This window comes from Equus quagga, chromosome 11, assembly GCF_021613505.1.
Source record: "Equus quagga isolate Etosha38 chromosome 11, UCLA_HA_Equagga_1.0, whole genome shotgun sequence".
Classification (NCBI taxonomy): domain Eukaryota; kingdom Metazoa; phylum Chordata; class Mammalia; order Perissodactyla; family Equidae; genus Equus; species Equus quagga.
The window spans coordinates 112760889-112783633 of record NC_060277.1 but is presented as its reverse complement, the minus strand read 5'-3'; the positions used below and the strand labels follow the sequence as shown (position 1 = coordinate 112783633).

Below are 22745 nucleotides of genomic sequence, written 5' to 3'. Positions count from 1 at the left end.
GTGCCTCAGTTTCTCCGTTGCTCAACGTTTACGCCCCTATTTTGGAAATTCCTTTTTGGCACTTTCAGTTACACGGAGAGAGTCACAGACGGGACGATAGGGCAATATTTTACTTGATAAATAAAATGGGAGGGCCCCCTGGTGGACTGCACAATTCTAAGCACTGAACTATGAAATGAATGAGTAAATGAGTAAGTAAACACATGAATGAACGATTAAAGTGAAGAATTTTTAGACTTTTATGCAAAGCCACAGAAACAAAAGGAGGAGAGAATTTCCAGAAGGAGGCTGTGGCAAACTCTCCAGCGACGCGAAGAAGACAAGAAAAACCTAATTGTATATGAGCCCTGAGTCCTTGTTGACTGCACGGAGAGCAGTTGCATGGCACAGCCTCTCTGGGAGGCAGTGTCTATTCACTAGAGGACATAAGCATCCTTTGAGCCAGTGATCTTTCCTCTAGGAATTTACCCTACAGATATGTTCACAGTTGTGCTCAAATATGTTGAAGGCCTACAGCCCTGAAGCATTGCTCTAATGTCAAAAGATCATAGATATCCTACAAGGACATCATTAAGGGTCTGGTAAAATAAATTACAGTACATCCACATAGTGGAATGCCACACAGCTTTTTAGACAATGAAGCAGCTCTCTATATAATGATATGGAACAATCTCCAAGCTATATTGTGAAGTGAAAATCAAAAACCTTATTGAAAAACGTTAAAGAAGACCTAAGAAAATGGAAAGGCAAACCATATACTTGGGTAGAAGAATGAATATCATAAAAAATCTCAATTCTCTCTCAGTTGATCTACAGATTCAAAGCAATTCCATGCAAAATCCCAAAAGGTTGGACTGGCTGGGACATAGTGAGAGGCACAGAGGAATTGTCCTACAACATATGAAGGTTTATTATAAAAGAGAAATAGTGAGGACAGTGGTATTAGAGCAGATGTGAAAAATTATAGCAATACAACATAATAGAAATCCCCCCAGACAGACCCAGCTATATATGGAAACTTGAATTATGACAAAACTGACATTGCACGCTTATTTGTGGGGAAAGGATGGATTATTTCCCCAAAACAGCACCGAGATGTTAGGCATCGGCAGAAGAAGAAATATAAATGGCCCAAAAATATAAGAAAAGATACACAACCTTTCAGTGATCAGACAGTGAGAAGACATTTAATGCAGATTGGCAAAATTAAAACATCTGACAACATCTGTGGAGCAAAAGGGTCTCTCATCCATTGCATGCAATTTTATTTTTGTAAAAATTACAATAGGCAAAACTAAACAATATGTTGTTTAGCACATACATAGCTATGTGCTGACGTTATAAAATAATGCACGAGAATTATTAACACACATTTCAAGATTGTGGTTACCTCTTGGGTGGGAGGGCTGGGAACCAGGAAGAACACCTAGAGAGCTTTCAAGATAACAGGCCTGTTTTATTTTTTAAGCTGGGAGGCATATATAGATACAGATATCTTAGCAAATAAAAGACTTAATTTAAATAATAGTAGCATACGGTACACGTTGGGATTCAGTTTAGCACGACGGGAAACAAATGAATTCCAGAAGGGTTTGTTCCCTCTGCCACACCCCCACCCCCCACCTCCGCCAAGGAAAAGTGTAGAACCATATGTTTAACACATTTCTGTTTGGTTTGGAAAAAGGGAATTGAATATATGTGTTTATGATTTGTTTGTGTGTCATAAAATATTTCTAAGAATAACCACAAGAAACTAGTAATAGTGATTGCCTCTGGGCAGGGAATGCAGAAAAGGGTGGGAGGGACGGTTAATTTTCACTGTGCACCATTTAGATAGTTTGAATTTTCCCCTGTGCTTCTCTTACTTGATGGAAGCCTCTTGAGAAACCGGGGATGTTCGCACGCACGCAAAGCCCGAAGGCGCAGCCCGGCAGAGCCCCGAGCTCTGCGTGATGCTCCATTGCTACCGGGCTTTTTTCAGGATTTCTAAAATGGGCATCATTGCAGGACTCGGGGGTGAGAGGCAGGGATGCCTTCTAACGCATTCCTTTAAAATAGCTCCGAGGCAGGGGAGGGGACTGCAGAAAACGGATGAATCAGAGACGCTTATTTGGGGGGGACGGGGTTGTTGATTGCAAGTCAGCAGCCGGGAGACCCCCACCCCCGCCCAGGATACTCCAGCCTGTGGACCTGTGCCCTGACCGCTCCTTAGGAAACTGACCAACAGAGAGCCAGGGAGAGGCGCTCTTTGAGAATGACGGGGGCAGAAAGGGGTCCGCGCTTCTCCAGCTCCGGGCAAGGGTTTCCACAATCTCAGCTCGAGGAATGATAACCCCCCGCCTCCAGTAGCCTTCATCCTCACCCCCACCCCATTTTTGGTTTCAGAATAACGCGGTGGAAGGGCCTAAGGGTGGGCAGGGCAGACGTCTGCATCTCTCTCTCCTGTCCTTCCGGGCCGCTGCTCCTCCTCCCGGACCCGCTCACTGAGCAACAAAAACTACAACCCCCAGCAACCCCAGCCCGCGCCCGCGCGCAGCCGCAGAGTGGAGGCTGCCGGGAGCGTGTTGCTCGGAGGCGGGGCGAGCACGCCGGGCGGAAGTCCACCGCCGCTCGGACCCGGTCTTGCCCGCAGCGAGGCTCCGCCGCCTGCGGGTCCCGGAGCCGGCCCGCACTGGGTGAGTGACGGCTGTGCCCGCGGCCGCCGGTGTCCTTCCTCGTGACGGCCCGCCCCGGAGCCTGCCGCCGCTCTCCACCCCTGCCACGTCCCGCCCCTGACCCCGCAGCCTCGCTCCCCATCTGACCGCGCGGGGCCTCTGCCCCCTGACCCGCAGACCAGCTCTCTCCTCGGACTAGGGGGGGACGCCTCCCTCTGACTCTCAGAAATTGTCTCCTTCTTCCGACCGGTGGCGGACACCTCCCCCCTCTGACTTACTAGATACCTCTCCCCTCTGACACTGGACACGTCCCCCCTACCCCCGCCTTGCAGGACCCCTACTCTCTCTGATTAGTGCGGGACACCAACCCCCTGTGACTTGCTGGACACCCCCGCTCTCTGACTTGCTGGACATCTCCCCTCTCTGCCTTGCAGAGCCCCTCCCCACCCTGACTTGCAACACACCTCCTCCCTCTGACCTGGGGGACTCCTACCCCCTCTGACTAATGTGGACATCACCCCCTCTGACCCTGAAGGCCACATTCCCTTCCTGACTCGTGTGGGACATCTATCCCTGAGGACAGCCCTTTCCTGCCCCCCTGTGATGTCACCACCCCTACTCTGATCTGTGCAGGGCCTCTCCTGACCCATTGGGGAGCCCTCCCCTCTCTGACCAGCGCTCTGTCACACCTGCAGTGGGCCGACCTTCCCCACCCCAGGCCTTCCTCTCCTGCCCCTCTCAGCGCAGTTCACTTTCCTGCCTTTTGCACCCAAACTATTTCTCCTCCCCACTTCTTCTTTCTCCTCCTCCTCCCTCTCCCCTGTCCTGGTCTGGATCCTTTGGGGATCAGCACCTCCTCGCCCTGCTTGCTGCTGGTGCCTTCCCCTTGCCCTGTGTGTCCCCGGGCTTGGCGGGCACCTGTGGTTCCTCTTCTGTCTGCCAGACACTTCTTTCTCCCAAGTGCCTGAGTGTCCCCAGCAAACCAGTATCTCTTAGCACGCTTGCCCCGTGGCTCGTTCCTGTCTCAGGGTGTGTGCTTGACATCTTTTCCCTCCACGTTTTCAACAGAACATAGGTGTGGGAACACGCATCTGCTGATGTTGGCTGAATCTTGCTCGCTCTTCAGTGCAAGGTCCTGGGGTCACAGAATGGAGAAAAGGAAGTCCTTCGGGAGCTGTGGGGTCTCTCCGGCCTCTCCTTCCTTTCCCTTTGAGGAGCTTTATTGAGAAAGATCTTCCTGGACTGGGCTGCAGACCCTCCTCCAGTCCCCGCCCCACCCACGGGCCTCCCAGCAGAACAGTCCAGCCTGAGCCTGTGGGCACAGTGGGGCTCCTTCCAGAGCAGCCGGTGGCCGCCCTGGTGCCTCTCCCTGCCAGCCTCAATGAGCCTTCTATTCAGGCCTCAAGCGCCCTGCTGAAAGGCACATTGATGGCCAGCCCGCTCCCCTCTGGACTTGGCAGGGGCGTTCCGACCTGTGCAGTCCAGAGGTCTTCCGGGAGAGGACTCAGGTGATGTATGGACTGCTCGGGCACTGTCACGAGGCCACACAGTGGTCTGGGGATACAGGAGTCTCAGTTTCCTGGCCCTTGTCCAAATTAACCTGATCACAAAAGGCAGTGGTACATCATGGAGTCACAGGGTGGTGGAGGAAATCGGATGCTTGAGAGTGTAGGTGCCACTTTGTGGCACCACGTGGTTCCTCAGTTGAGGTGTAAATCTGATCGTCTGATGCTTTCTGTTAGCTGGAAGTCTCCTTTCTTCCCCCTAAAGCTATACCCCAGGTGTACTTCATGCCATGTTTTCATAGCCCATAGCAATGTGCTAAATGTGTTGGTTTAAGCTGTTGGTACTTGAGGACATTTTACCCGCCAGTCTCACTGTGCCCCAAATCTATCATGCCTCGTTGCGCCACAGCGTCAGAGAGGAGAGAGCAGCGTGCAGTGGGAGGTAGGTGCTCACCCCCACTCCCTGAATGTGGCCTTTGAGGTGCACACGAGCAGGCTCCCACAAACACGCACGGCCCCTTTCATCTAAGTCCCAGGACTTTCCGGGCGGCAGCGTGGCCGTGCTCCTGGCAGCTGTGTAGGGTAGGTGTATAAATGCTCCAATGTTTTCTCTTTCAAAGACAGAGTATCTCACATCTGGGAGTGTGGTCCAGAGTCCTGAAATAGTCGGGACTGTGCCGTGGAAGTCATTTCTCTGTTGTACAGACATTTGTGGAACGGTACTCAGGATCCTGAAAACAAAAAGAAAAAAAAGGACAATGATTATTATTCTCCCTTTAGTAACGTTCTGGAGTGTGGAGATTTCCTGGAAAGCTCTTATCAAATGCCAACATTAAGGGGATTTAAAACTTTTATATTGATTTTTTAGGACTTTTATGTTGATTTTCATTTTCATTAGACCTAGACAATTACCTAGGAAAAAGTAATCCTGCTAATGGAGAAATCTGTTTGGGAAGATGTCTCGGTTTTCTCTTTTGTCCACCTTTATCTGGAATCCTACTTGTTGATCTGTGGTACGTGCAGGCTTTAAATGGAGCTCACAGTTCCGGGTTCCCAGACAGAGCGCTGCTTCCATCGTGCTCAGCCAGGGGACGTGCCGTGGGGAACGAGGCAGGAGCAGGGTTCCAGATAGGGCCATGTGCAGGCCTGGGGCCAGACTGGATACAGTTATGGCGAATGACAACGTGGCCATCAGTGTGAGACTAGAGCCCACCCAGAATGACTCCCAGGGGTCCCACAGGGAGGAATGAGTCCTGCAGTGCTGGCCACTGTCACATCTGCAGCAGGCCAACCTTCCCCACCCCAGCCCTGGCCTTCCTCTCCTGCCCCCCAGCACTGAGGAAGGTGGGAGAGAAGGTGGGTTCGGGCAGGTGCAGCTGCACTGTCTGTGGGAGCAAGCCCTGATTTGGGTCAGTCGTGGGATTATTCATCCCCTTATTCTCAGGCTCTCTGGAAAACACCCCCAATGATGTGTAGTGGTATTTCAACTGAGAGGGTAACTTTTTTCTTAAAATTCCTTCAAGTATAACGTTGATGATACAATTAAACATACCCAGCCCTACTGTGATGCAGTAAGTACAAACTGTAGAGGATTCTGAAGCTGTGCTGCCCACCCCATAGACAGAGCTATGTGTGAACAGTCCTGGCCCTTAGGAAAAGCTGGGGGTTCCTTCCCTGTCTCCCACCTCGTGGTTGGCAGAATAGTGGCCCCCAATATGTCCATGTCCTAACCCCCAGAACCTGTGAATGTGTTATGTGGCAAAGGGGGATTAAGGTAGCAGATGGAATTAAGAGTCCTAATCAGCTGACCTTAAGATAGGGAGATCATCCTGGATTACCTGGGTGGGCCCAATGGAATCACAGGGTCCTTAAAAGTGGAAGAGGGGACAGAAGAAGAGTGTCAGAGGGGAATGATGGCAGAAAGGCACAGAGAGATCAGACATTGCTGGCTCTGAAGGTGGAGGGAGGGGCCACAAGTCAAGGAATGCGGGCAGCCTCTAGGAACTGGACAAGGAAGGAAGCAGATTCTCCCCAGACCCTCTGAAAGGAACTCAGCCCTTGATATTAGCCCAGGGACCCATGTCAGACTCTGTCCTGCAGGGCTGTAGAATAAGTTTGTGATACCTACCAAATCTGCAGTGGCTTGTTACAGCAGCAATAGAAAACTGATATACTCCTTTTGGGTAGCTGACTTAGAAGCAGAAGGCTGAGCAGCGAGTTATCCTGAACTGTATTCAACTTGGTCCAGTAAGCAGTTGCTAAGGGGGCAAGGGGAGGCAGAATTTAGTAGGATCCAGGGTCTCCGCCTTTAAGGAAGTTACCGTCTGGGAGGAGGAGCGACCTCAGTAATCCATAAAGGACAGATTTGACTACGATGATGCCCTTTTCCGTCCTGGTTTCCTTCTGCTGCCCACCCCTGTCCAAAATTGAAATGGCATTTTCAAGTACAGTAGGAAGGCTTGGTGAGTCCAGAACAGAATGCCTCGCAGCAGGAAACATTTTCAGGGAGGCTGGCCCACAGGAGGTGTTTCACAAACACCCCTGTCCCCAGACACGTCATCCGCGATCTCTCGGCCGCCACCCGCGCTGGTGCTCTGGAACCCTCGGCCTGCCTTTGCCGCTCTAGAGCGTCTGTAAGGTCCGCGGGTAGCTCTTTGCTTTCCAACCAGGAAATACACTTTGGCAGTGAGCAGAGCGGGGACTCGGAGGCCTGCCTGCTGTGGACTTAGCGTTCAGAGACTGTGGTGGCAAGGGGAGGCAGCTGCTGGCAGGAGTGAGGGCCTGCGGAGGAGGAGGCAGGGAGCTGGGTGTGGCCCTCCTTATCTCTCACTTCCTGCCCCTCCCTCGTTCCTGAAAGGAAAGAATTTGCCCTGGCTGCTGCTGGTAAACCTGTTTGTTCTGCCACCTGTCACATAGTGCTTCAGAAGGAAGCCGGAGAAAGAGACCTTCTCCGGGTAGGCTGTGTCAGGAGTGGCTGCCCCTTTCGTCTAAGCCTTGCGTAGAGTCTGGTGGCAGGCCCAAGGATGACCCGTGAAGGTAGGGTGTCTGACTCGTCCTCATTTTTCATCCTGGGGTAGGACTGCAGCATCACCCCGAGTGTGCATGGAGAGAACACGCTGCTCACCTTGGAGTCTGGGAACCCACTTGGGGGTGGACACACATGGTCCACCTTGCTATACAGGCCTGTTCTGTAAGGAGGAACTGGTTCGGCAGAAAACAGCCATGCCTGAGTGTCCTTGGGTTATTCTTGACACCACCCTAAAAAGAGGGGGTGGGGAAGGAATTAGGACCCCGAGCCTCCTGGGTGCTTGTTGCTCCTCATGGGTCCTCTTTCCAGGGACACTCCCCTGCAGTGTGGGGGTGCAGGAGAAAGGGAGCCAGCAGGGGTGCAGGCCCTGGGGTTTCTGACCCGGAAAGAACCTGTTTGCAGGCCCACCTGGACAGGTGAGCCTGTGACAGTTTACTATAGCAACTTGGTTCTCCTTTTCCTATAGCAGCTTGGTTCTCCTTTTCCTGATTAGACAAAATCAACACGCTCTCCTGAGGATGGTGGGGTTGACAGACTTCTGGTCACAGTACAGCAAACATTTAACTGACGTGGAGCCTTGAGGGTGTGGGTGAGGAGAGAAGTCCCAGAGGGCCCCGCTTCCAGGAACAGCTTTGTCTGTTTCAGCTCTCCCCTTCAGTGGTTCATTTCTGTTGGCGTTTGTGGCTGAGAAATTCTTTTGTTTTCTTTTGAATGAAAATGCAAGCCAGCGCTCTGCACCGGGCCCCCAGCAGCACAATACGCAGGCTCTGACCGTCAGTTTTAGGTGATAAACCAGCAGAGGGTCGTGGAGAACAAATGGAAAGATGACTGGTTGAAAACTTTCTTTTCTACAAAATAAAAGTAATTCCTTGGGGTCCTGAAGGAGAGATGAAGACCACGGCTGGGTGTTGGTCCAGAGGGAGGTTATTCTCGGGGTGACGCTGCAGGATTTTCTGGCAGGCAGCCAGCTGTGCTGTCACTGAAGGCAGTCATTCTCTCGTTTCTGCCCCTCCGTTAGGTCCTGGGAATCAACCTGACCCAGCAGAGCCCCTGCCCTCCGGGAGCTGTCACTGGGGAGACTGGTCGGGAACCGGTCCTTGCTGTCCAGGATGGCCCGTGCTGCTGCAGAGCCACGGCCCACACAGAGGCGGCCCAGAGCACAGTGTGTCAGGCGCGTTTGTCTCTAGGGCTGCCGTAACCAGTTACCACAAACTTGGTGGCTGAAAACAGCACACTTCTGTCCTCATATTATGGAGGCCAGATGTCCAGTCTCAGTATCCATAGGCTGAAATTAAGGTGTCTGCAGGGTCGTGCTCCCTCCGAAGGCTCTAGTAATCGAAGGCACCAGGGGAAATTCCATCCCTGCCTCTTCCAGCTTCTGGAGGCCTCGGGTGTTTCTTAGCTGTGGTCACATGGCCTTTTCCCTTCTGTTTTTTGAGGAAGATTAGCCCTGATCTAACATCCACCGCCAATCTGCCTCTTTTTGCTGAGGAAGATTGGCCCTGAGCTAACATCTATGCCCGTCTCCCTTTATTTTATGTGGGATGCCTGCCACAGCATGGCTTGACAAGCGGTGCGTAGTTCTGCGCCCCGGATCCGAACCTGCGAACCCCAGGCCACTGGAGCGGAGCACGTGAACTTAACTGCTGTGCCACCGGGCCGGCCCCCTTCTCCTCTTCTGTCGTCTGCAGATCTCCCTCCGCTTGCCTTTTACAGGGCTACTTGTGATTGCGTTCAGGGCTCACCTGGCTAATTGCCCCATCTCAAGAGCCTTGGTTCAGTCCTACTTACAGAGTCTTTGTTGACACATAGGAGACGTTCTCGGGCTCAGGGATTGGGCCTGGACACCTTTGGGGCCAGTGTCAGCCTCCCACAGGAGGGAAGCTCACTAGTGGGGGAGAAGGGGGTAGGGACAGTGGAGGCATGATTCTCATGGCTCAGCCAGAGACTTCTAGATGGTTCCATATGGTCAGAGGAGATTAGCATTCCAGGTGGAGGAAGCATCCTGTGCAGAGGGGCAGCACGTTGAAGATGGACTCATAAATTACCCGGCGTCATGCGAGCGGAGAGCGCAGGAGGAAGCGGGTCTGTCTGCAGGCTGAGGGGTGCGTCCTTCAGCTGGAAGGCGTTGGGGTCTAGTGGAGAGTGTTAACCCAGCTTTGCTTTTCAGAAGAGTCGTTCTATCAGTCATGTGAAGGATAGATTTGAGAGGGTCCAGACTGGAGCCCCTACGGTTTGTCTGTGGGTGGATAGGTAGTAGATACTTCCAGCTTTGCAGGCTGTGTAGTCCCTGCCTTGCGGACAGGTGAGGGGACCTGGCGCCTGCCGGGATGTGAAGAGGAGAGAAGGCGATAGGACTGCTGGCCAGGGTGACTGCTGAGGGCTGGGAGTGTCCTCAGCCAGGGCAGTAAATTCCTGAGGGGAGGACCTGTTCTAGGTGCCTGCGGGCTTGTGACCAGGAGGCTCGGCAGGTGGGCACGTTGGCCTGGAATTCAGAAAGGTTCAGGCTAGGAAGGCTTGGGAGCCCTCACTTAGAGACCAAGGTCACCTTGGGTAGACTCAGAAGGAAAATAGGTGGGCAGCAAGGGAGGAGCCAGCCTTGGAGGTTTAGAAGGGATAGATGGGGAGGAGGACCCGCAGACAGTGTCCCATTCATGTCGCCATCCCTGCTGTCAGGAGATGCAGAGGGACACCCCATGGGACATGCTCTCAGGGTTGCACCTCAAGAGCAGCCCTGTGGTTGGTCCTGTCCGGGAAGCACGGGGCAGACCCTGGTATGGAGTGTCCAGCTGGGACAAGGAGTGAATGCTCTTCCAGGATGGTGAGGGCTGGGGAGGGACAGAAGGCGTCACGGGGACGCTCCGTTCATAAGCTCACGGATTCACCGTGCGTCCACAGTTTTTACTGAGTGCTTTCACTGTACCAGAGAGTGTGGTCTGGAGATCCAGCGGTGATGCAGGTGGGGACCTGGACACGTGTATATAGACTGTGAAGAAGGAGCCAGAAGGGCAGGCGTGTCGAACTGACCCCTTCGCCCGGGACCAGGGCAGCCTGGGGTGTGGGGGCGTGGGCGTATGGCTCCACCCTGGGCCCCTGGCTGCTGAAGGAGGCTGCACAGTCTCTGCCGGGAGCGAGCAGACAGGAGATGCGGCGGGATCACCGGTGACAGTGAGGATGGTGACTCAGGAATGGAGAGGGAGTTAACCAGGGGCAGTGAGGACGACACATCACAGTGCTGACAGTGGGCTACACAGCACCCATTGTGTCCACAGCACCTGCAGCGCAGTGTGACAGCCAGGCGGCTCAGCCATTGGGGGCTGGATCCAGGCTGTGCGTTTGCAGAATAACTGTTGTGGGGCATGGGGACAAGGAGGACGAGGCTGTTGAAGATGCGGTTTAATGACCCAGCACGGGCTGTATTTTTCATTCCTTCAGCAAATGTATCCTCAGTTCCCATGCTTGCCCAGCTGTCAGCCAGGAGTGTAAGCTGGCGGCAGGCAGGTCCTTGCTCCCTGGAGCTAAGGCAGAGCAGAAAGAGTCAGTCAACATGCTGAGAGGGTGAGGGGAAGGAGCCAGGTGCTGTGGTGGAGAGGGGCAGTCTTGGGAGGTGGGCAGGCCAAGTCTTACTGAGGAGCTGACATCTCAGAAAAACCTAGAAAGGTGAAAGTGAGGCGGGCACTCGAAGAACCAGGGCAGGAGTGTTCTGGGCGGGGGCTCAGGAGCCTTGCCCTGGGTGGGTGAGGGCGAGGGTGGTCGGCTCTCTGGGCGAGAGTGAGGTCTGGGCAGGGCTAGCCACGCAGGTAGCAAGGGTCTACTCCTAGAGTGGGCCACTGAAGCAGGCAATGACGGGTCTGATCGACTCACTTGAGAAGCAGGTGCCGCCGGCCGTGGGGGTGAGTGGTTGTTGAGGAGGGGCGAGGCGGCAGAGGGGCTAAGGGGCTGAGGGAGGCTGTCTGTGTGGTTCCAGTGAGAAGGGGCTGTGGAAGCAGATGAGAGCCGACAGGAAGGAGACGGGTGGCCCAATTGACGGTGCTTGTGATGGAGTAGATGCTGCGGAAGTGGGTGGGGACCCAGACCACACCTAGGTTTTCTGAGGTGGTGGTCGTTCATAACTTTCTGCCGAAGTATAGTATTCATGCAGAACAGTGCATCTCCTAGAGTTTTGATGAAAGCTTAGCCTGGGCAGCTGTGAATATGGTTTCCCCATCACCACCACTATTCCTGAGGGAATATCTGGGGGCAATTGGGTTGGAGGAGAAAGGGGAGAAAGACTTAGGTTTTGAAATACTGTGTTTAGAGTTCGAGTTAGAAATCCAGGCACAATTTTGAAGAGGTGAGATATAGGACTTGAGAGCTCGGTAGCCACGTCGGGCTGAAAACAGATGCTGGGCGGCTTTGGCCCATGTGGCTTTTGAGGCCACACTTCGTGCAACCATGCAGCAGGCGCAACCGGGAGGAGCAGGGTCTCCTGTTCCCCAGCCCTGAGGGCCTCAGCGACCAGCTCCCTGGCTGCGTGGCATGGGAAGCGACCTCCTGGGGGAGGAGGGCACCCTTGTCCAGGAGGGAAGTGTGGAGGCCAGCCCCACGCACTGTGCTCACTCCTTAGAGGTCACTTCTCTGCACCTGACCCTGTGGCCAAAACCTAAGAATCTGTCCCAAAAGCAAGGGAATGGGCAAGCTGGCTTCCACATGGAGCCTGGGCCAAGTTTTTCATCCTCGGAGCCAGCACCCTGCAATGTGGAGGGGGACCCGGCCACATAGTCTGAGTCGGGGGCGCCCAGGGTGGCATGGACTGTGGAGTCCCCACGTCCTTCCCAGCTGCCACCTGGCAGTGAGAGGAGCACCTGCCCCTAAAGTCACACCATTGGTGGTTGTGCAGGAGGAGGCGGAAATGCCCCAGTGGTCGGGCGAGGGGAGTTCCTTAGGCTGGGACGTGCTGAGTTACTCCTGAAGGACAGAGACTGAGCCACAGCCTGGGGCTGACGTTCGCTGATTCTGCTCCCCCAGCTTGGCGGCTGCCTGGGAGACAGATGCTGGCCTGGCGCTGCTGTGGCCACGCTGAGCTGCTGTGGCCCGTGCTGGGGACGTGAGCAGGGGCAGGTGGTGAAGACCTGCAGTTCCTGCTGCCACCATCTGAAGATGGTCCTGCACCTGGGGAGTCGGCTGGGGGGCCTGAGGCCAAGCCGCACCCCAGGTGAGCCCAGCTGTCCTTTACAGCTGACGCGCTGGCACGCTGGGCTCCAGGCAGAGAGGGCCATTCAGACTCTGGTCCCTCAGTCATTTGCATTAATAGAAAGGTGCCGGGGACAGATGTTGCCAGAAACAAGTATTTCTGTTTGGCTTGAATCTGTTTTATACTTAGATTTGAATTTTACAGAAACTTAACCCAGAGGGGAGTAAAAACTTGCATAATGAGCATGTGTCTGCTCTTTGCACTGTTCTAGGTGCTGGGGACACAAATGAACAAACCGGTAACTATGTACCATGATGTCAGGTGGTGACAGATGCCAAGGAAGGGACGGAGGGTGCCATCGGGAGGGCTTCTCGGCTGAGGTGACATTTGGTTAAAATACAGATCTGTACCCTTTCTGTTATCCTCTCCCACCCAGCCCCCTCGACCCCCCCACCCCTCCCCACACTCCTGGCCTCACTCCCCTGCTGTTCCCTCTTTCTGGGATGGCAGAGCAGCAGCCTGCACAGACCTTCTTTCTCTCCCGCCAGCTGGGTCAGAGGAGATGGAATAGTTTTCCTTTGGGAGGACTTCTCATCTTGCTGAATAAGAGAAAACAAAGCTATTGCTAGAGTCAGGATTTGATTAAGCCAAGGAAGGAAGGGCCGCAAAGTGGCGGCAGTACTGTTTGTCCTGGATAAGGCAGCCTTCAGGCCGTGCACCTTCAAGTCATGGGGAAGCCACTGTGCTTTGCGGGTCGCTGACCTCTCTCCTGTCTCCCTGGGTGTGCAGGTCCCATCTGCCCTGCAGTCTGATGCCTGTTCAGCCCTCCAACCACCTGGAATGGAATGAGTCTATGCACTCCCTCCGGATAAGTGTGGGGAGCCTTCCTGTGCTGGCGTCCATGACCAAGGCTGCGGACCCCCGCTTCCGCCCCCGCTGGAGGGTGATCCTGCCGTCCTTCGTGGGCGCCGCCGTCCTCTGGCTGCTCTACTCACACCGCCCACCCCCAGGCAGGCCACCCGCACCCAATGCCCACAACTGGAGGCTCGGCCAGGCGCCTGCTGACCGGTACAACGACACCTACCCACTGTCTGTCCCCCAAAGGACGCCAGGCGGGACTCGGTACCGAATCGCTCTTATCGCTGACCTGGACACAGAGTCAAGGGCCCAAGAGGAAAATACCTGGTTCAGTTACCTGAAGAAGGGCTATCTGACCCTATCAGACAGTGGGGACAAGGTCGCCGTGGAGTGGGACATAGGTCACGAGGTCCTGGAGTCCCATCTGGCAGAAAAGGGGCGGGGCATGGAGCTGTCCGATCTGATCGTCTTCAATGGGAAACTCTACTCCGTGGATGACCGGACAGGGGTTGTCTACCAGATCGAAGGCACCAAGGCTGTTCCCTGGGTGATTCTGTCCGACGGCGACGGAACCGTGGGGAAAGGTATGTCGGGCCGCTGCGTCTCTGGGTTTGGTGAGGTGCTGGGGGAAACGTTCAGCCGCCCATCTGCCAGCTTGGTTTGCATGCACTCACGGAAAAGCGTTCTCGTGCCCAGAGGAGGGGGCATCGGGAAGAGCTAATCTCCCTCCTGCTCCTGGCCCATGGCCCCCCCAGCCCGGGAGCACAAGCCTTGTGGCCCTCCGACCAAAGTGGGGTCCGGAATAGGAGCCAGTTGCTAGAGCACTGCCAGCGAGCGGGGTCTCTGCTGGGAGAGGGCTAGGGCTCTGTCCGCTGTGGCTCCAGGGCCTCTCAACGGGCCCTTTACGTCTTACGAGGTATCTTCAGAGCCCGCTGGGACTGCACCCTCCACGTGCCTTCCCTTCAAAGCCCTCGTGTCCAGTTGCGCTCTTTGAACTGAGACCGTATTAAAAAGTAAACTTTTGCTGCCTGGCGCTCTTTTCTGAAAACCCAGCAAAAGAAGGGTCTGTGTAAGAGCCCTTTGAGGGGAACCCGACCTTGAAACCAGCCGTGACCCACAGCTCTGTGGTTTGCTGGAAGGAGTTAGCACCTGCGGCTGGCATGGGACAGAGCTAGAGAGCGAGCCGAGGTGGCCCCTTGCCTCGGGTGGGTGAGGTGGCAGGGGCACTGGGCGCCAGCAGGAGGGTTGACAGGAGCTGCCTGTGTGCCCGAGCTCTTAGTGGGTCTGCACCTTCTGGAAAGCTGAACCACTGCAGGATGTCCGAGGTCAGGGGGAGAATTGCGTTAGCTGGGCCCATGGGCACGCTGTCTGCCAGGCCGTCCCCGTGCAAACTCCCTGCAGGGTCTGCCCGAGGCTGGGGCAGCTGGCCCGAAACGCGCCTCAGCCTGGGTCCTAGAGAAACTGTGTTGCCCATTTCCTGCCTCCGTCTGTCATAGTTTATGTAGCTCTGTTCTTCCTCTTGGATCGGGAAGAAAGCAGAATAAAGGCAGCCGTGGGGTTGCCCTTCGGTCGGATCATCCAGAAGGGACAGAAGACCTGGTGAGTGGAGAGCATCTTATCTTGAAAATGGCCCAGAGGGCTGAGCCCAGGATCACAGGAATTCAGCAGGTCCCTCCAGAGCCGCCTGCCAAGAAGCATTCCCGAGGCTGCTGCCGGCTCGTGGAGAGGGTGGCCACTCCAGCTCCTCGGGCCGGCAGGAAGCTTGCAAACCCTCTGGGAAAGCAAGCACGATTCAGAACATGGGTGGAGGAATAGCTGAGAATACACTGGAGGAGCAAAAGTCCCCACACGTCTGTGTGTGTTGCAGCCTTCAAAATCAGGTTCACACCGAATCAGTCCGTCTAAGAAAAGAATCATACCGATTGGGATGGACACCATGAGCCCCCACGCCAGCCCCTTAGCAGCTCTGGCTACTGGCACTCAATTTACCCTCAGTGACATGTCAGGTATGGCTGCAAGGACAGCAAACGTGTTCTGCTGTGATGGGCACTTCAAGTGCTACCAGTTCCCTGGCATTTGGGCATGATCGTGAAGTGGGGGCTTACAGCTTGAGAACGGGGTTTGACGATCAGAGGAGATTGACAAGCTGTCGGCTGGGCCTTTCGGAGCTGGGGGAGGGGCACCAGCGGCAGAAGCAGCTTAAATCGCGTTGAGAGGACGTCCCCGCAGAGTGTTCTGGATTGAGTTGCCGAAGGAGAATGTGCTGGTTCCTGGAGGGGAGGGAGAGAGGAGGGGGACGAATAAAGACGGGAGTGTAGGTGCCCACCTGCCCTGCGTGAGTTGTCGTGGGGTCTGCTCTGGAGACGGGTGCCCGACTGCTGACCCTCTGGAATGGAACTCTGAGCCAGGCCATCCTGTGCTCTGCTCTCTTGTCATGGCCTCATGGCCTCTAGTGAAGTCTGAGCCAGGTCACCTCTGACACCCATGGCTGCTGGACCGAGAGGGCTCTCTGCTCTTGCCTGACCAGACCCCACAGGAGCCCGATGGCAGAGGGCTAGCCATCATCTCAGGCACGCCCCTCTCATTCTTTGTCCCTAGGCTTCAAAGCTGAGTGGCTGGCTGTGAAGGACGAGCATCTGTATGTGGGCGGCCTGGGCAAGGAGTGGACCACCACCACGGGGGAGGTGGTGAACGAGAACCCGGAGTGGGTGAAGGTGGTGGGCTGCAAAGGCAGCGTGGCCCACGAGAACTGGGTGTCCAGCTACAATGCCCTGCGGGCCGCTGCTGGGATCCGACCACCAGGTAAGGGACCAGGCCCCACCAGGTGGGCACGGAACAGACACCGTGCACCGGGCGTTTGTTTCCAAACACAGCAGCTTAGTTTCTTTCTTAACTTTGTTGATTTCAGCTGTCTGTGATGGCTGCTCCCATCGGGCCAATGGATTCTCAGGGCAAATGAGCCGTTTTCTCTTTCATCCCTCACTCACCCGGACAGATCACCTCCTACTGTCTCGGTCCACAGCCCATCACGCCAGGCCTAGTTCTGTCTGTTCCCTTGGGGGTCGGGGCCTCAGGCCTCGCACCTGACATGGCAGAAGCAAGACGGATAGAGCCCTGGTTCTTTCCCCCGTTTTCCGAGGGTCATCATGGTTTTTAGTGGGGAGCTGCCGTGCTTGGAGCGGCCTGGTCAGCCCTAGGCTGAGGGAGACGAGCCTCTGAGGACATTGCTTTGCCTCCAGAGGACTCATTCTCCAGCCTTAACTGTAATGGGAGTGATGCTTTCTCTTCAGCCTCGGGGCCACCTCTCCCCACCCACCCGTCTGTTCTTAACAGATCAAACCTGCTCATCTGGCTCTCTCCCCTGGGCTCTCTCTCCTTCCGTCCATTAGCACCCAGGAAGCAGAAATACAGACTGACCCCATAGCTGTGGCTTACCAGCGGCTCTGGGGAAAGCCAGCAAGGGAGCTTGGCGAGGGGAGGTGGGGCGCACCAGAGACGTGGTCTCCTCCTGCTTTCCCTCTGTCTTTTTAGTCTGGATAATCGGGAACAAAGCAGAGGGAGAATCCCCCGGGAAACACGGAGACCTAGAGCAAAGACGGGTGGTGCTGCTCCGGCCGACAGGCCACCTCACTGCGTCTCCCGGAGCGCGTGCAGGGAGCCCCGGGGCCCCCCGCCTGCTGCAGGGCCGTCGAGGGTGCTGCACGCCCTGTGGTGGGGAGGGGCGGGCGCGCCCGATGGGGCGCGTGACCTGTGGGTCTGCTGTGTGTCCCCAGGCTACCTCATCCACGAGTCCGCCTGCTGGAGCGACACACTACAGCGCTGGTTCTTCCTGCCGCGCCGCGCCAGCCACGAGCGCTACAGCGAGCGGGACGACGAGCGCAAGGGCACCAACCTGCTGCTCAGTGCCGCCCAGGACTTCGGCGACATCTCTGTCAGCCGCGTGGGGGAGGTGGTCCCCACGCACGGCTTCTCCTCCTTCAAGTTCATCCCCAACACCGACGACCAGATCATCGTGGCCCTCAAGTCCGAGGAGGACAGCGGCAAGGTCGCCACCTACATCATGGCCTTCACGCTTGACGGACGCTTCCTTCTGCCGGAGACCAGGGTCGGAGGGGTCAAGTACGAAGGCATAGAATTTATTTAAGCCGGAGAAATGAAGACGTTGAACTGGGCTGAGGAGTGGACAGTTTTAAGCTACATCAGGACTCAAATTTGATAAAAACCAGAGGACGGCACTTTTACGTGGTGTTTTGTTTGCTTTCCTCCTCTCCTGAACTCTGGGGCGGATGCGCGGTGCAGAGATCTCCAGGCTGATCGGGGAGTCAGCGCGGTGCTGAGCCCTGTGCTCCCCAGCGGCCCTCTGCGCTGCCGCCTGGTGGTAGAAGCAGATCATTGCAGGCATCTTAATTTGGGGCCCATGCTCTCTAATTCTGCTAGGCCCTTTCTTCCTTCCATCTGACCTCCCTGTCTTCCTTTCCGTTTGTCCTTTGTTCAATAAATCTTTCTTGAGCTCTTCCTCTGTGTCAAGCACCGTGCCCCTGACAGGGAGTCCGAAGTGAACCTGCTCGTAGGAACTCCCAGGCTACCCCTTTTCTTTCCTCGTGAACCTCGGGCATTAAACCCACCCCCCAGGCCCTCGGGAAGGCACCTGTGTCCCCGGCAGGATGCTCAGGGCTGTGAGCGAGGGCAGGCCCGGGGTCGCCCGGCCCCTCCCCGTCCCACCCTCATGGCAGACATCTCAACTTCATGGGGCCGACCCATGTTCTCCTTCAGGAAAATTCAGTGGCCACGTAGCACTTTGAAGTTTTAATTATTAACTTCTTTTAATTAAAGCAGTTTCGTTTGTCATAAAATTGAATCTCCAAGTCTTATCAGGCAGGGCGCAGTCGCATGGTTAAATTCATTCCCAGCAGTGGAGGAAATTGTAATTAAGCAGTTAAGAGTTGGCAAGACAAGTGTTTAATTGTTTCTAAGTCCTTGGCCAGAGGTTACAAAGATAAAGAAGGCCTTGCCTTTTTCTAGGCACTGTCAGAAATTGTTGTGCCTTTAAAGCCCCCCAGGAATGACGCTTTCCTTTCCTGATGGTGAGGCCGGGTCTGAGGGCCGCGGCCGCCGCTGGGCTCCTTTACTCCGGAGCTTGTGGACGAGGCCTCCCTGGCCCTGGGCTTTCTGTCCCTGGCCTTTTATTTCTCCTCTTCCCTCTGGAGCTTTGCCGCCTCCTCTCCGTGGAAAGTCTTCACGAAACCTTGGCTTGTCTTTGTCCCTGTGGCCTCTTCTCAGTGCTCCAGGGTGAAGACTGAGGGTTCGGCACACGCCAGCCAGGACCAAAGCCTAGAAGGGCTGCTGCATCCATGCCCCTCGCCAGAAGCTACCTCACCCTCGGGACAATGTAGGGGTCCGTGATGGCCGGGAAGGGCCGTCTCTTGGGCTCTGACTGTTACTGTGCGGCTCCATCTCACAGGCTTTTCCCACTCTGAAACTTTAACACAGCCGCTAGCAGGGGCCCCAGTAAGGACGGCCGTCTGTCTGTCGTCTGGTCGTCTGTTTCTTCCAAACAAACGGCAGAAGAACGGAAAACAAGCTGTTGAAGGTGACACGTTTCTCTAGAACTCGGCTCCCACTGGGCACAGCCTGGAGTACCCAAGTCTTTTCTGACTTTGCCTGCCCGGGCTCCCTGGCTCACCTCCGTGTGGAACGTCAGTGATGTTAGGGCTGTGTGACTTTAGAAATACAGAGACGAGACCAGGAAGGTTGGAGGACTTGGGACAGTCACTAAGTTGAGAGCTTTCTGCCTCAGCCACGGCCTAGGTGCCCAGAAGCAGCATTTTCACACAATCAGTGATTTTCAAATATTTTAAAGCTAGCCTCCCCCCCACCCCATATTCGCTGCTGTAAGCATAATGATTGTGTTCCTTCCTACTGGAGCCATTGTTTTGTAAACAATAAAGTGCCAGAGGGGACTGTGAGTTCTCTTTTGTCTCCTGGTCTGTGTTGGCTGTTCTCCAAGGGTGCCGCCTGGGGAATACAAGAGAGGTGATGGTTCACACGCCTGCTCAGTGAAGGGTGTGTTCTGTCTGTGCCCGTGGGGGGGGCAGGGAGCACTGGCAAAGGGAAGCAAGAAGAGTTCTTGGCATGGGACGTCTGACGTGCCATGGGCATTCGTGGGGCAGGGACCCATGAACCTTTGCAGACCAGGGAGCTTTTCTGGAAACTGAATCGTCCAGTCCAACTTTTGGTGGTGTCTGAAGATGCTCTTTGGGTCTTAATGCTTAAGAATATAGGCTCTGGATCCTCCTGAGTCCAGTCCTGGCTCTGATACCTTGTAGCTGTATGACTTTAGATAGTGATCTGAGGTCTCTATGCTCTAGTTTCCTCATCTGCAAAAGGAAGATGATAATAGAGCTACTTCGTAGAGCTTTGGGGAATGGTAGATGAACTCACACACATGCGGGTCTTACCTGACGCTTAGTCAGCTCTCACCCGCTTTGATCTTGCTCACCAAGTAGAGGTAGCTGGAAGATTTGGTAATGAGGTGGGGCTCCGGCGAGAGGTCTCACTGATCTGGGTGTCATTAGTGTGTCTGATGAATCTGCAGGAGCGAATGAGACCATGCCAAAGGACATCAGGGTCCTAAGAATCCTGACATGAAACCCCAGGCACACGGGAAAGGAAGGGACTGGCAAAGGAGAGAGACTTGAACTGGAGAAGGAAGAAACCGAGAGAGTGGGTGTCATAAAAGCCAGTGCCCATATCTTCCTTTGTCCCACCCCCACCCTGCTCTGTGTCCCCAGAGGCTGGCCTGAGTGAACCTCATCAACCCTCTGGGAGTGAGCCCGGACTGGCAGGAGGGAGGGCAGTGAGCTGGGAGGCCCTGATGCCCTCCTGCAAGGTTGCCTCCCACATCATCTCGCAAGGCAGCTCCCTCACGCACTCCCCGGAACCTGGGCTCCAGTAACCGCTCCCTGCCCTTGTCCCTTCTGGCCTGGGAGTGGTCGTAGCTCCAGATACCACGCTACCCCTTGTGGTCTCACTGTTCCCTGCTCACACACACCTCGTAAATAGCCCCTTTTGCAGGGAGATCAAGTAAGAAGGTCTGGAGACTGTCCATGGACTAAGCAACAAGGACTTGGTGTTCTTGGTGATCCTCGTGAGGACAGTTCAGGAGAGTGGTGGAGGAGCAGCCAGAGCGCGTCCGGCTTAGGCGGGAACGAGATGAGGAACTGCAAGTGGAGGGGCAAGAAACTGAAAATACGTTCTCGACCATCTCTTGAAGAAGTCATGACACCTCCACTCGCACAGCCGGCTTGGCGCTCTCCTGTGTCCAGTGTGCAATTCATTAGCGAAAAGAAAACTCCAAAAAGTCGTCTCAGAAATGAGTGGGTAAAATGAGATTAATTTATTTCCAATGTTAATTCTATCCTCGTATGCACTTTAAATTGGTAAATGTTGAGGTAACTTATACCTTAATAAAATTGTTAAAAGATTTAAATAAAGCAAAAATAGAATGCCTTCACACAAAGAAAATTCCAGGCCCAGATGGCTTCACTGGTGAATTGTACCAAACATTTAAGGAAGAAATAATATCAAACCAACACAAAGTCTTCGTGATTTGGGGAATTGGGAACAATTCCCAACTCATTTTATGGGGGCACCACTACCCTGATACCAAAACCAGATAAATGTTTACAAGAAAAGAAAAATACAGACCGGTATCCCTCTTGAACATAGATGCAAAAATCCGTAGGAAAAATTTAGCAAATTGAATCCAGCCATATATAAATATGAAAACTCTTCATGGCAAAGTGTGATTTATCCCCAGAATGCAAGGTTGGTTTACTATTCTAAAATTAATCAATGTAATTCACCATATTAACGGACTAAAGAGGAAAACCATATGATCATATCAAAAGATACAGAAAAAGCATTTGGCAAAATCCAACACCCATTCATGATTTTAAAAAAATAAAACAAAACAAAATAAACTCTTAGCCAACTAGGAATGAAAGGAACTTCTTTATCCTGATAAAGGGCATCTGCAAAAAACCTACAGCTAACATCTTATTTCACGATGAAAGACTGAATGTTTCCTCCTAAGTCTGGGAACAAGGTAAGAATGTCTGCTTTGGCCACTGTTTTCTCCCCTACTTAACTTTTTATCTTGAAATCATTTTAAACCACATAGACGTTACATAACTCGTACGGTGTTGCTGTGTTCCCCTCACATAGCTTTCTCCAGTGGTAACACCTTATGTTACCATAGACAATTATCCAACCCAGGAAAGTGAGTTGCTCTCGTCACTTTTACTTATTATCTATCCCATTGGAGGTTCCAGAGAGTGCAATTAGCCACAGAGAAAGTCACACAGATTGGAAAAGAAAGAGTAAAACTGTCTTTATTTGCCAATGGCAAGATCGACTAGGTAGAAAAGCCTCAGAAATCTTCAAAAATAACTGTTAGAACTAACAGTTGAGTTTAGCAAAGCTGCGGGATACACAGTCCACATGTAGAAATTAATTTTATTTCTATATACCTGCAGCGAACAATTGGAAATGGAAATTTTCAAAAACAGTGTCATTTACAATAGCACCAAAAAACATGAAAGAGATTAAGTCTAACAAAATGTGCAAGATCTCTATGCTGAAACTAAAACACTGATGAAAGAAATTAAAGGAGACTCAAGGGCAACGATACACTGTCGTCGTGGATGGGGAGACTCGGTTTTGAGAAAGAAAAATAAAGTCAAAGGACTTCTACTGCCTGACTCCAAGAGTTAGTATAAGGCTATAAGTAATCAAAACTGGAGTATTGGCACAAGAAAAATAGACATGTAAATCAATGGAAGAGAAGAGGGTCCAGAAATAGACGCATATGTGTGTGGTCAGCTGATTTTTTGACAAAGGTACCAGGGTTATTCAGTGGGAACAAGATTGTCTTTCCATAAGCAGTGTTCGGACAATTCTAATCTCTGGAGAAGTAAATGATTGAAACCCTTGTCTTCCACCAAACGTGAAGTTAACTCAGAATAGATCATGGACCTAAACGAAGAGCTGAAACAACAAACTCCTACAAGAAGACAATGTAGGAGGAAATCTTTGTTAGGCAAATGTTTCTTGGATATGACACCAAAAGAATGATAAAGTGAGCTTTAGCCAAATTCAAAACCTTTGCTCTTCAGAAGACAAAACAAAATTTGCAAATCATATATCTGCTAAAGGGACTTGTATCTGGGATATATAAAGAACCTTTACAGCTCAGTAATCAGACAGACAACCCAATTTAAAATATGCGTAAGATTTAAATAGACACTTCACCAAAGAGGATGTGTGAATGACAAACAAGCATATGAAAAGATGTTCAAACTCAGTAGTCATTAAAACCACGAGATTCCACTACATATCCGCTAGAATGGGTGAAATTAAAAAGCTGGCAATTCCAAGTATTGGTGAGGATTTAGAGTCCCTGAAATGGTCATAAAATTTCCAGTAGGAATGCAAAGCGGTTCAGCCACTTTGGAAAACAGTTTGAC

The 22745-nt window shown here is 53.4% G+C and overlaps 1 protein-coding gene across 3 annotated transcripts; it reads left to right on the top strand.

Annotated features, from left to right (window-relative positions):
- The first annotated feature begins 2564 nt into the window (after nt 1–2564).
- Nucleotides 2565–19184, top strand: CANT1 (calcium activated nucleotidase 1). 3 transcript variants are annotated; one of them, XM_046676967.1, is made up of 5 exons: nt 2583–2675; nt 3723–4162; nt 13150–13802; nt 15817–16020; nt 16992–19184. In XM_046676967.1, the coding sequence occupies exons 2-5, from the start codon at nt 4083–4085 to the stop codon at nt 17360–17362; spliced, it is 1308 nt and encodes a 435-aa protein (XP_046532923.1). In that variant the 5' UTR covers nt 2583–2675; nt 3723–4082; the 3' UTR covers nt 17363–19184. The 3 variants fall into 3 exon arrangements, with proteins under 3 accessions (XP_046532924.1, XP_046532923.1, XP_046532925.1); XM_046676968.1 differs by lacking the exon at nt 3723–4162 and having other exon boundaries at nt 2565–2675; XM_046676969.1 differs by lacking the exons at nt 2583–2675; nt 3723–4162 and adding an exon at nt 6848–7195.
- The last annotated feature ends 3561 nt before the right edge of the window (nt 19185–22745 follow it).